This window comes from Jaculus jaculus, chromosome 16 (assembly GCF_020740685.1).
Source record: "Jaculus jaculus isolate mJacJac1 chromosome 16, mJacJac1.mat.Y.cur, whole genome shotgun sequence".
Lineage (NCBI taxonomy): Eukaryota > Metazoa > Chordata > Mammalia > Rodentia > Dipodidae > Jaculus > Jaculus jaculus.
Window position 1 is genome coordinate 33,244,863 of NC_059117.1, and position 12,946 is coordinate 33,257,808.

Below are 12,946 nucleotides of genomic sequence, written 5' to 3' on the forward strand. Positions count from 1 at the left end.
ACATCATTCAATCCTGATTTACTGTTTGTCAACCCAAACATATCGTTTACTTGGGGCAAAGACCACAGCACAGATCTATGTCATTTTACAAGGTCTAATTACATGTTTATTTTAAGAGACATATCGGATGGCGAAAAGAAGCTAAGCGATTGCTGCTGGTGATGACAGACCAGACATCGCATCTTGCTCTTGACAGCAAATTAGCAGGCATCGTGGTGCCCAATGACGGAAACTGCCACCTGAAAAACAATGTCTACGTCAGGTCAACAACCATGGTAATGTAGCAATAATTCCTTCCTAGTTATGACTCTTTGGGTTAAAGTACAAATTTAATTGTCAACCCAGTTGTTCTTGTCCCAGAAAATTACCTAAAGAAGCAAGACACAGAACCAGCATGAGCCCTGAAAGAAAATGTGTGCAGCAGTGCAGACCACATCTATAAATGTTGCGCAGTAAAATTTATGGCCAAAGTACTTGACATCATCTGGTAGCTGACTCCTTGATGGGTTACAAGGAACAATGCCAGTGATTTAGAATTAAAAATATTAAAAAATAAAATCTTACCAAAAAAAAGGAAAAAGAAAAAAAAAGAAAGCGTGTTTTCTATATACTGCCAGGATATACAGAAGAAAGTAAAACCATGTCTTTACTTTAGAGAAATAGTCTTGTTCTACAAGGTGGAGCTCTACAAACAGAATAAGGAGGGTAAGAGAAATGTAATTGGTCTAAGGGCCCCTCCCAGTACAATAGGTAGAAACTAAATAAAGACTAGGGGAAAAGAGTTAAACAAGACAGGCTTTGTCTACTTGGATCTCACTTCCTCCCTCTTTAACTGTCTTTGTCTCTTGCTGTTTTTTGGATGGGATTTATCTGACTTGCTTCCTGAGGGCTAAGTGTAAGCTTTGAATCATATACTTAAACACAACCTTTTGTTGGCCCTCATTTCCCTAGTATTAGCTAATCCTAGATATGAAAAATGAACAAAGTATCATTCATTTCTGATACTGACACCTACTTACTTGCAAATGTTAGAACAGAAGCTACTAACTTTCTGGGTTCTTGAGAGCCATTGTCTAGTTCTTTGTTTGTTTTCTCACAGTGCCTCTAGGCCACAAGAAACATCTAACATTTCTTCTACTTAAGAAGTGAGAGCCTAAGAACATGTTAGTAAGTTTTTAAAAAGTACATGTGGTGGGCTGGAGAGATGATTTAGTGGTTAAGGCCCTTGCCTGTGAAGACTAAGGACCCAGGTTCAACTCCCCAGAAACCACGTAAGCCAGAGGTACAAGGTGACACATGCCACAAGGTGCTGAGTGCATCTGGAGTTCAACTGCAGTGGTTAGAGGCCCTGGCATGCCAATTCTCTCTGTCTCTCTCTCTTATTCTCTCTGTCTCACAAAAAAAATAAAATATTTTTTTAAAAGTACACATAAGGGCTGGAGATGGTTCAGCAGTTAAGGCACTTTCCTGTAAAGCCTAACGACCTGAGCTTGATCCCCCAGTATTCATGTAAGGCCAGATCCACAAAGTGGTGCATGTGTCTGGAGTTAGTTACCAGTAGCTTGAAGCCCTGGTGTACCCATCCTCTCTCTCTCTCTCTCTCTCTTTCTCTCTCTCTCTCCCTCTCTCTCCCCTTATGAATAAATAAATATTTTTTAAAAGTACACATGAATGAGATGTGTCCATATATGTTTATATCATTTTCAGTAAATTAACTTTTAATAGGAACTTACCACCCTTGTGATCAGATTGGATAGTTCCATCCTCACTTCTTAGTCTATGCTGAATTTCACATTGACCAGATATGCAAGTCATTGAGGGCTGGAGATATGGTTCAGTGGTTAAGGCAATTGCCTGCAACACTTAATGACCTGGATTTGATGCCCCAGTACCCAGGGAAAGCCAGACACACAAAATGGTGCACACATTTGGAGTTTGTTTACAGTGTCTAGAGGCCCTGCACAGCCATTTTTATTCTCTCTCTCTAAGTAAATAAAATGCTTTTAAAAAGAATTGTCACCAGGCATGGTGGCACACACCTTTAATCCCAGCACTCAGGAGGCAGAGGTAGGAAGATCACCATGAACGCAAGGCCACCCTGAGAATACAGAGTAAATTCCAAGCCAGCCTGGAGTAGAGTGAGACCCTACTTCGAGAAACCACACACAAAGAAAGAATTGTCATTTGGAAGAGTCAAACATCCTTTTAAAATGGACCCACCTCCATCTGGCTTGTGGCTACCTGACAGATTTCCCTGGAATTTTATAACATTTAATACCTCCCTTGTGAAGCAGGTGGTGGTGCTTTCCCCTGTGTAAAATTCAAATCGATCATCAGTCACTATAGAATGTCCCACCACTTGTTGGAAGCCAAAGGTTGCAATTTTATAATCACACAAAACAAGATCAGCCATGGATTAGTGTATTTAAAAATTTAGGCTTTAGAATAACTTGAGTGTCAGTCTCTTTTCTAATTCTCTTCTACATAGCCTTTTGTTTGCTTTTTGCTTTTAACTTTGGCAGACCCACCTTCTAATTACTCATTTCTTACCTGTCCTTAATCTCCAGTAGAGGACTGATGTATTCCTTGGCAGTGGAGGAATGAGGAAGAGCTGCCCTATTGTGAGACAAAAGAGAAACTTTTTCCTTAATTTCTGTTAAGCAGTGGTATGGGTCTCAAGCTGCATGAAATTTTGCCAAGTCCCTGAAGTCATCTCTCTATAAGTGTGTATAAAAGAGCGCTGTTACTCATCCAGGGAGGTATCCTTGAACAAAAATAAAATTCTGTCGTCACCTTAGACCTATATCATATCACAGAACTTTAAGGAAATGAGTTCTCATTCTGATAGAATTTTAGACAATGTTTGGGTTCTTGTGATACTAGGAAATTAGACAGTCTGTCAGGCATTGCTTTGGTCTTCATGGCCTTGATTCCATGTATTGAGAGAAATGACCCATGTGTCACTGGTTTGATGCATTGTGCTTGCTAATAATTTCTGTGAACACTCTTATTTCATATATTCCAGGTTTGTGTTTTCTAGGGCTGGAGAGATGGATTAGTGGCTAGGTGCTTGCCTGTGAAGCCTAAGGACCTCAGTTTGAGGCTCAACTTCCCAGGACCCACGTTAGCCAGATGCACAAGGGGGCACACGTGTCTGGAGTTCATTTGCAGTGGTTGGAGGCACTGGCGCGTCCATTCCCTCTCTCCCTCTCTCTGCTCTCCCTCTCTCTGCCTCTTTCTCTCTGTGTCTGTCACACTCAAATAAATAAATAAAAATAACAAAAAAAAATTTTTTAAAAAGACCTTTTTCTAAGAATTCTCCTGGCCCTTATCCCTAGAGGAGTCTCATTCTTCTCACCCCTTGAAACAAAAGAGACTGATGCATTTTGAGTGATTCTTTGGTCATGCCAGTACATAGATATATATTCAAGATATTCAACTATGCTGAAGCTGCCTTGATCCCCTATCTAATCATATTCATCTGCTCATTCAAAAATGTTCCCAATTTTCTCCTGTTGTGATTCTATAGAGGAGTGTGAAAATCTGTAGAAGTTACACAAGAAATCAAACCCTCTGCTTCCTGATGTGTCTCTGTGTCTGTGATGGGAGCAGACTTCTTGGCCCAAACCTCTCTCCAGTTCTTTCATTTATAAAGGGAAATAGTGGCCATTTATAGGACAAGGTTACAGTGGCCAGAGTTATGTTTTCTGTGGACATAACTATATCATGAAGACAATGATGTGCTCCAAACTAATCACAGCTATGCCCTTTGGAGAGGTCATTAACCGAAAGCCCTATGGCAAGCACTTTGCATGTAGTGTCAAGTTCAGCTTTACAACAGCTCTGTACAGTAGTACAATTATCACATTTTGTAAACAGAGAGATTGAAAGCCAGAAAAGATAAGTTAAACATTCCTAGGGACAAACAGACAAAAATATTAATAAATTTTGGATCTGGGTCCCAGTCTATTTCTCTCCTGTATTTGCAGATCTGTAATTTTTTTTAATTTTTTTTATTTATTTGAGAGAGAAAGAATGCACACTCCAGGGCCTTTAGTCACTGCAAATGGACTCCAGATACAATGACTGTCTTGTGCATCTGGCTTTATGTGGGTATTGGGGAATCAAACCTAGGTACTTTAGCTTTGCAGGCAAGCACGTTAACCACTCAGCATTCCCTCTAGCTCCCTGATCTGTAACCTTAACCGCTTTGTCATAGTGTGTCAACTAAACGTGGAATAAATAGAAAAATGATGCACCTATTATAATTTGAGTTCTAGCGTTCCCATTGTAGTCCTTCTTACTTATAGAAGTATAAACCAGATGACTTGGTTTATGCGAATTATAAAACATAAAGGAATTCAAAATAATTTCTCTTTATAGGTTGTTCACATTGAATAAATTTTATTTCCCACTGCTTTTTCCTCAAGATTAAATTTCAGAGTAGAAACTTGAGAAGTTATGCATCTTTTCAATCTGCTTCTCAAGAATGACATTTTCTCTAAAATGGCAGATGTTCATATAAAATTATTGATGGCAAAGAAGATAGGTTATTAATATTGAGTGTCTGGAATCCTATCCTGTCTCTCCACCAAGCTCCCCCAGGGCTATTGGCAACCTCAGTTAGAACCCTTTCAGAAACTATGCACCCCACCCTTAGCAATAGTCAAGAATAGCACAGAGATCTTCCGTCCAGAGGACTGAGGGACAGGACACCAAGGAACATGTATGTGGAGGTCACCCAGTGAGCCTGATCAGTGGGATTTTCAGATGTTGGTATGACTCTCAGTCCTAAACAGATGCAATTCTGCAAGATCCCACTGTGTGCCTCCTGTATGTGTGAGTATGTACAATATATTTACTGGTATCCCCAAGCTTGGGCTTGAGGTTTCCCTTTCCACGTACTTTTTATTCATCCCACCATATTCTAGGAATTACTTTCCCTGTGGCCTCACTGGGATAGACTTCTTGCCAAATAGAACATCATCTTAATGATTCTGGTGGAAATGCAGAAAGCATATTTATTACATCCTTTTGAAGATTTATGCTTCCTTGTGGATAAAAATGCTCAACACTATGTTTCTCATACAATTAAAAATCTGGTTTAATATGTACTAGGCTTTTACTATGCTATTGATGAAGCTTTCTTTTTCTTCTTGACATGAGTTATATTCAATTATTTTAAATTTACAGATAAAGAGACATTAAGAATATACATAAGTAATTAATCTGTTATTTTACCACACGAGTCAACAAGCTTTTATAAAATGATCACATTTATCTCGGTTCTCTTTTTAACCGAGGGGGATTTTTTTTTTTGGACATTTTCAAAGTCTGTAGGATATTTATAACTAATGGTAATATGATAAAATTCCACTTAAGGAGATATTTATAATCTTTTAGAAAAGAAATTTATTAGTTACTTTTGCTGCTCTTAATTAAGAAATGTGTTCATGAGGCTGAAGAGATTGCTCATTGGTTAAAGGTGCTTACTTATATAAAGCCCAGTGGCCTGGTTTTATCCAGGTTCAATTTCAAGTATCCACATAAACCAGTTGCACAAAATGGTGCATGAGTCTGGAGTTTATTTGCAATAGCAGGAAGCCTGGTGCTCTGATTCTCTCTCTCTCTCTCTCTCTCTCTTTCTCTCTCTCTCTCTCTCTCTCTCTCTCTCTCTCTCTCTCTCTCTCTCTCTCTCTCCCTTCCTTTGGCTCATACATTCTTTCCACCACCTCTTCTGCAAAGGACCCTGAGCCTTGGAAGGTGTGATAGAGATATTGCAATGCTGAGCACTCCTGTCACTTCTTCCCAGCACCATGATGCCTTCTGAGTCATCCCAAGGACACTGTCATCTGAAAAGAGAAGGTTCTCTACCAAGAGTGAGAGTAGCATTAATGAATAAGTATGAACATTAAGAGAAGTGCTTACTGGCCAGTTTGATGATTATAGTATATACATTTAGCCAGACAGCCATAGACATTACACCTCTAGGGCTCATGACTACCCCTGTTTTAGGTTTTCAGTATTAGGAATGTACTCCCTCCCATGGAGTGGGCCTGCAGTCCAATTATAGGGCAGTTGGTTTCCCCCAAATAGACTGGCCACTATTGTTCCTGTTGGCTCATTTGGCCTGGATGGCAAAATATAAGGCTTGAAATGTCCACTGTTGAGTATCTTCACTGGTTCTCTCTCTCACATTGAACTGCATGCAGTGTAGCTTTTTTCAGCTTTCTGTCAGCTGATCAACATGGAGGAGGTTATCAGCTCAGTTCCAGCAGGATGTCTCAGTGGCCTTGCAGCCCAAGTATGTGGAGTCTTCAGCAATAGGGTCTTACCATCTATCCCTCCCTGGTGGGAAACCAAAAGCCTCGGCAATGAACTGTAATGTTTTTGAGGCATCAGGGACCTCCCTGGCCGACAACTCACTGGAAGGTATCCTATCCTTGGCACTGAAAATTCTCTAGTAATAATCTACGGCTTCTGAATGTTCCATTGTCCAAAAAAGTAGGATTCCATATGATTTATTTATATCCTCTTTCGATTTTGATTAGCCCTCCCTCTACCTTTCCTTTACTCGATCTCTTCCCCTGACCTCACTTTGGGCCTTTTCACTCCCATTAATCTATTCTTATATTTACATATATGCAATACCATCCTATTAAGTCCCTTCTTTTCCCTTTATATCTCTTTTCTAGCTTACAGGCCTTTGCTACTAAGTTTTCTTCCTACTCAAACAGAAGTCCAATCATCTGTAGCTAGGATACACATATAAGAGAGAACATGTGATGTTTGGCTTTCTGGGCCTGGGTTACCTCACTTAATATAATCCTTTCCAGATCCATCCATTTTTCTGCAAATTTCATAACTTCGTTTTTCTTTACCACTGAGCATAACTCCATTGTATAAATATGCCATATCTTCATTGTCCACTCTTTAGTTGAGGGACCTCTTCCAATTCCCAGCTATTGTGAATTTAGCAGCAATAAACATGGTTGAGCAAGTATCTCTAAGGTAATGAGATGAGTCCTTTGGATATATGCCTAAGAGTGCTATAGCTGGGTCATATGGTAGATCCATTTTTAGCTGTCTTGGGAACCTCCCCACTGATTTCCATAATGGCTGGATCAGATTGCATTCACAACAACAGTGTAGAAGGGTTTCTCTTTTTCCACATCTTTGCCAGCATTTATGATCATTTGTTTTCATAATGGTAGCCAATCTAACAGGAGTGAGATGGAATCTCAGTGTAGTTTTAATCTGCATTTCCCTGATGACTGGAGATGTAGAATATATTTTTTCTGATGCTTATATGCCTTTTGTATTTCTTCTTTTGAGAACTCTCTATTTAGTTCCATAGCCCATTTTTAATTAGGTTATTTGATTTCTTATTATTTATTTTTGAGTTCTTTGTATATCCTAGATATTAATCCTCTCTCAGATGTATAGCTGGCAAAGATTTTTTCCCATTTTGTAGGTTGCCTCTTTGCTTTATGCACAGTGTCCTTTGCCGTAGAAAATCTTTGTAATTTCATGAGGCCCCAATGGTTAATCTGTGGTTTTATTGCCTGAGCAATTGGGCTGATTTTGAGAAACTCTGCCAAGACTAATAAGTTGAAGGGATTCCCCTACTTCTTCCTCTGTCAGTTTCTGAGTTTCAGGTCTGATATTAATTTCTTTAATCCATTTGGACTTAATTTTTGTGCATGGAGAGAGAGAAGGATCTACTTTATCCTCCTATAGATACATATCCAGTTTTCCCAGCACCATTTGCTGAAGAGGCTGTCTTTTCTCCAAAGAGTAGTTTTGGCATTTTGGTCGAATATCAGGTGGCTATAGCTACTGGGACTTACATCTGCAAACTATTCTGTTCCATTGATCTATATGTCTGCTTTTGTGCCAGTACCATGCTGATTTTGTTACTATGGCTCTGTAGTATAGGTTAAAATCAGGTACAGTGATACCACCATCCTTATTTTTGTTGCTCAGTATTGTTTTATATATTTGAGATTTTTTTGTGCTTCCAAATGAATTTTTGGATTGTTTTTTTCTATTTCCGTGAAGAATACCATTGGAAATTTGATGGGGGTTGCATTAAATGTGTAGATTGCTTTTGGTAAGATTGCCATTTTCACAATATTGATTCTTCCAATCCAGGAACAAGGGATGTTTTTCCACTTCCTAGTGTCTTCTGCAATTTCTCACTTAAGTGTTTTAAAGTTTTCATTGTAGGGATCCTTCACTTCCTTGGCTAGTTTTTTTTTTTTTTTTTTTCTTTTTGGTGTAATTGTGAATGGGAGTGCGTCTCTGATTTCATCCTCTGTGTGTTTGTTGTTAACATATTGAAGGCTACTGATTTCTGTGTGTTTATTTGGTATCCTGCTACATGGCTATAGGTGATTATCAGCTCTAACAGTTTGCTGGTGGAGTCTTTAGGGTCCTTTATATAGAATCATGTCATCTACAAATAATGATAACTTGATATCTTTCTTTCCAATTTATATCCCTTTTATATGCATCTCTTGCCTTATTGCTATGGCTAAGACTTCCAGTACTATATTAAATTAAAGTGAGGTTAGTGGACACTCTTGTCTTGTTCCTGATTTTAGTGGGAAAGCATCTGGGTTTTCCCCATTTAGTAATATGTTGGCTGTAGGCTTGTTATAAATAGCTTTTATTATGTTGAGATATGTTCCTTCCATTCCCCGTCTCTGTAGGACTTTTATCATGAAAGGATGTTGGATTTTGTCAAATGCTTTCTCTGCATCTAATGAAATGATCATGTGATTTTTGTCCTTCAGTCCATTTATATAATGTATTACATTTATCAATTTGCATATGTTGAACCATCCCTCCATCTCTGGGACAAAGCCTAGTTGGTTGGGGTGAATGATCTTTCTGAAACATTCTTGTATTCTGTTTGCCAATATTTTGTTGAGAATTTTTGCATCTATTTTCATGAGGGAGATTGGTCTGTAAATTTCTTTTTTTGTTCTATCTTTGCCTGGTTTTGGTATCAGGGTGATGTTGGCTTCGTAGAAGGTGTTTGGTAGGATTCTTTCTTTTTCTATTTTATGGAAAATTTTAAGAAGTATTGGACTGAGTTCTCACCTAAAGTTTTGGTAAAATTCACCAGTGAATCCATCTCGGCCTGGATTTTTGTTTTTAGTTGGGAGATTTTTGATAACTGCTTGGATTTCCATACTTATTATAGTTCTATTTAAGTGATTAATCTCATCATGATTTAATTTGGGTAGGTCATATAAATCAAGGAAATCATCCATTTCTTTCAGATTTTCATACTTATTGGAACATTTATTTTTTAGCATGTCCCTATTTTTCTGGTATCTGTTGTGATGCTGCCCTTTTCATCTCTAATTTTATTAATTTGCATCTCTTCTGTCTTTTGATCAAATTTGCTAAGGATTCATCAATCTTTTTTATCCTTTCAAAAAACCAAGTCTTTGTTTCATTGATTCTTTAGATTGCTTTTTGGTTTCTATTTCATTAACTTCTGCCCTAATCTTTATTATTTCTTCCCATCTACTAATTTTTGGTTTGCCTTGTTCTTTCTTTTTCTAAGGCTTATGGTGAAGCATTAGGTTGTTTATTTGAGACCTTTCTAATTTCTTAATATAGGCACTTAAAGCTATAAATTTCCCTCTTAGAACTGCCTGCATTGTGTCCCAATGGTTTTGGAATGTTGTGTTCTCATTTTCATTTGACTCTATGAATTTTTTTATTTCCTTCTTGATTTCTTCCTTGACCCATTCAACATTTAGTAGTGTATTGTTAATTTCTATGATTTTGTGTATGCTGTAAAGCTTTTCTTGCTATTGATTTGTAGTTTGATTCCATTGTGGTCAGATAGAATGCAAGGAATCATTTCAATTTTCCTGTATTTGTTAAGATTTGATTTGTGTCCTAATATATAATCTATTTTAGAGAATGTTCTATGTGCTGATGAAAAAAATGTATATTCTGCAGCATTTGGACAAAATGTCCTCTATGTATCTGTTAGGTCCATTTGTTCTATGACCTCATTTTATCCAGATGCCTTTCTGTTTATATTTTGCCAGAATGACCTGTCAATTGATGAGAGTGGGATGTTGAAGTCACCCACTACCACTGGGTTTGGTGTTATCTGTGAACTTAGTTCTAATATCATTTGTTTGATTAAGTTGTGAGCCCCCATGTTAAGTGCATATATGTTTAGGATTGTAATGTCCTCGTATTGGAGTGTGCCTTTAATCAATATGAAGTGACCTTCCTTATCTTTCCTAACTAATAGTGGACTAAAGTCTACCTTGTCAGATATTAGGATAGTAACCCCTGCTTGTTTTCTAGGCCCATTTACTTGAAACATCATTTTCCAACCTTTCACCCTAAGATAGTTTCCATGCTTTGTAGAAAGGTGAGTTTCTTGGAGGCAACAAATTGAAGGATTCTGCTGTTTAACCCAGTCTGCAAACCTATATCTTTTGGGTGGGGCATTGGGGCCATTGATATTAACAGATATTATTGAAAGGTGTGTATTTATGTTTTCCATTTTTTGTAGTTCTTCCTGTATTACCTTTGCTCTCTTGTATTAAATAGTATTTGAATATACTTTGTTTTTTCCAGGTTCCTTATATGTGTGCTTTTCTCTCTTCAGCATGGAGGATGCTTTTAAGTATAGGTTTACAGAATAAAGTAACTTTGGTTGGCAGTTGTTATCTTTCAGAACCTGGAATATATCACTCCAAACCCTTTTGGCTTTTAAAGTTTGTATTGAGTAATCTGCTGTGATCCTGATGGACTTGCCTTTGTATGTAACTTGATTTTTCTGTCTAATTGCTTTCAATATATTTTCTTTGGTTTGTATGTTTGGTAGCTTAATTATAATATGGTGAGGAGAAGTTCTTTCCAGGTTTTGTCTGTTTGGTATTCTAAAGGATTCCTGCATCTGCATTGGCATCTCTTTCCCAATTTGGGGGAATTTTTTTCCTATGCTTTTGTTGAAAACACCTACTATGCCTCTGGAGTGAAATTCTTCTCCTCCTACTATACCCTGAATTCTTATGTTTGATCTTTTTATAGTCTCTCAAATATCTTGAAATTCCCATTAATACTTTCCTATTAGTGTGTCTTTCTCTTTGTTAGATTGTGTTAGATCTGCCACCTGGTCTTCTAGTTTACATATTCTGTCCTCTCCATCCATTCTACTGCTCAGATTTACTACAGAGGTTTTGTTTTGTTGTTGTTGTTGTTGTTTTGTTTTTTAATTTCATTGACTGTATTCTTCATTGCTAGTAATTCTGACTGGTTTTTCTTTATTATTTCTATTTTCTTATTTATGTCTTGTATTGACCTCCTTATTTCATTAAATTGGTTTGCCATGTCTTCTTTGATTCCTTTGATTTCCTCTTTGACCTATTTGAGCATATTTATAATCAACCTTTTGAAATCTTTCTCAGGTATTTCATCTAACTTATTCTCATTGGAGGTCATTTCTGATACATTAATACTTTTGGTGGATTTATATTGTCTTGATTTTTGGTGTTTCTTGTGTTATAATGTACATATTTTTACATCTTGGATTAATTTAATGCTTGGATTTTCTAGTTAGCTGCAGTATCATTAAATGTATCAATCAATCTGCTGTTATATATCTTCAGGGTAGGAGCTTAAGGTGCTACGTGTGGCTCTTAAGATTCTCAGAGTATCTAGAAAAGAGACCCTTGATGTTGGGTTTGCCTGCTATGACAGTATTCAAGTAGGCTGAGTGGAACAAAATACAGGCAGCTTCTAAAATTTAACTAAATGATGTACATATTCAATGCAAAACAGCACAGAGTATTTATGCAAGAGTAGGTATTATGACAACCATATCCTCTAACAAAGTCACAGTCCCTTAGGGTATGTGTTGCCCCACACCCTTAATCCTGTCAACTAGGAGGTTAAGATTTCTGGTCTGTTGAGAGTTCCAAGTTAGCTTGTGACCAAGTGAGACCCTTCCCTAATGAACAACAAAAGAGGAAACAAAACCACTATAAATCAGGAAGCAACAAATAACAAGCCCAAAATATGGCTTATTTAAGAATGGCAAATCCAACCATCCATCAGATTTAACATACAATTTATCATGATATGGAAGGTGCAATTAGCACCTCTGATTCAAGCCTATATACCAGGGTTATTTGGAGGGTACTGACCTGGTGTAATCCCAGTTACCTTTTGGGAAGATTTTGGCCTCAGTTATGCTGCGCTCCTACTTGGGTCCATCTTTGATGTGTTGTGGGTTCAAGTAGGCTGTCTGGGTCACTGGATTGCTGCCTTGGCCGCTGGTGCTGAGTGTTGTGATCTCCCTTCCCCAGGTCTCTGATGCTTGCTGACGCTTATGCTGGCAATGGGGGAGGGAAGGCTGTGGGTGGCGGCTCTAGTTCTCTCACTGGTCTACATGATCCTCTAGCTCGTGATCTGCTCCTCCTCGTTTGGCGGCTTCAGTCCTCCCTTCACGTTTCTTGCGCTTGTGAGGAGCTCAGGTAGGTGGAAAATGCCCTCACCTGGCTTTTCCTGTGGCTCAAGCTGAGCCCTGCAGCTGTGGCCCCAAGGACCTGCTGTTGCTGGGGACCTAGTGCTGCTGCTGCTGGAGCCGCTTCTGCCTATGGGCTCTAGGGGCTCTGGATCTCTTGTGTTTCTCTGATGCCATTGGTAATTTCTAATACACCTCACTTTTTAGTAGAAGAGTGGTGTCTTTTGCTGTTTTTTTTTTTTTGTTGTTGTTGTTGTTGTTTTATTTTTTTGTCTTTTTCTCCCCTAGGCTGCTTTGGCATGGTTCCTACACCACCATATTAACCAGAAGTCCAGATATCTCTTCTTAAGCATTCTTTTACTAAGCAGTCCTGTGGTGTGTGTTCCTTTGCTTTTATGTCACATTGTACCATATCCCGGTGAAGCTGAGATTCTG

The 12,946-nt window shown here is 38.2% G+C and overlaps 1 protein-coding gene across 2 annotated transcripts in view; it reads left to right on the plus strand.

The window, feature by feature from the left end:
• The window catches only part of Itgb8 (integrin subunit beta 8), a 99,429-nt gene that overhangs the window by 57,899 nt on the left and 28,584 nt on the right, over nucleotides 1-12,946 (plus strand). For both annotated transcript variants that reach the window (XM_004652825.2, XM_045135872.1), the window contains exon 6: nucleotides 117-275. In XM_004652825.2, the coding sequence (XP_004652882.2) occupies nucleotides 117-275 (159 nt within the window). The remainder of the gene's footprint in view (nucleotides 1-116; nucleotides 276-12,946) is intronic.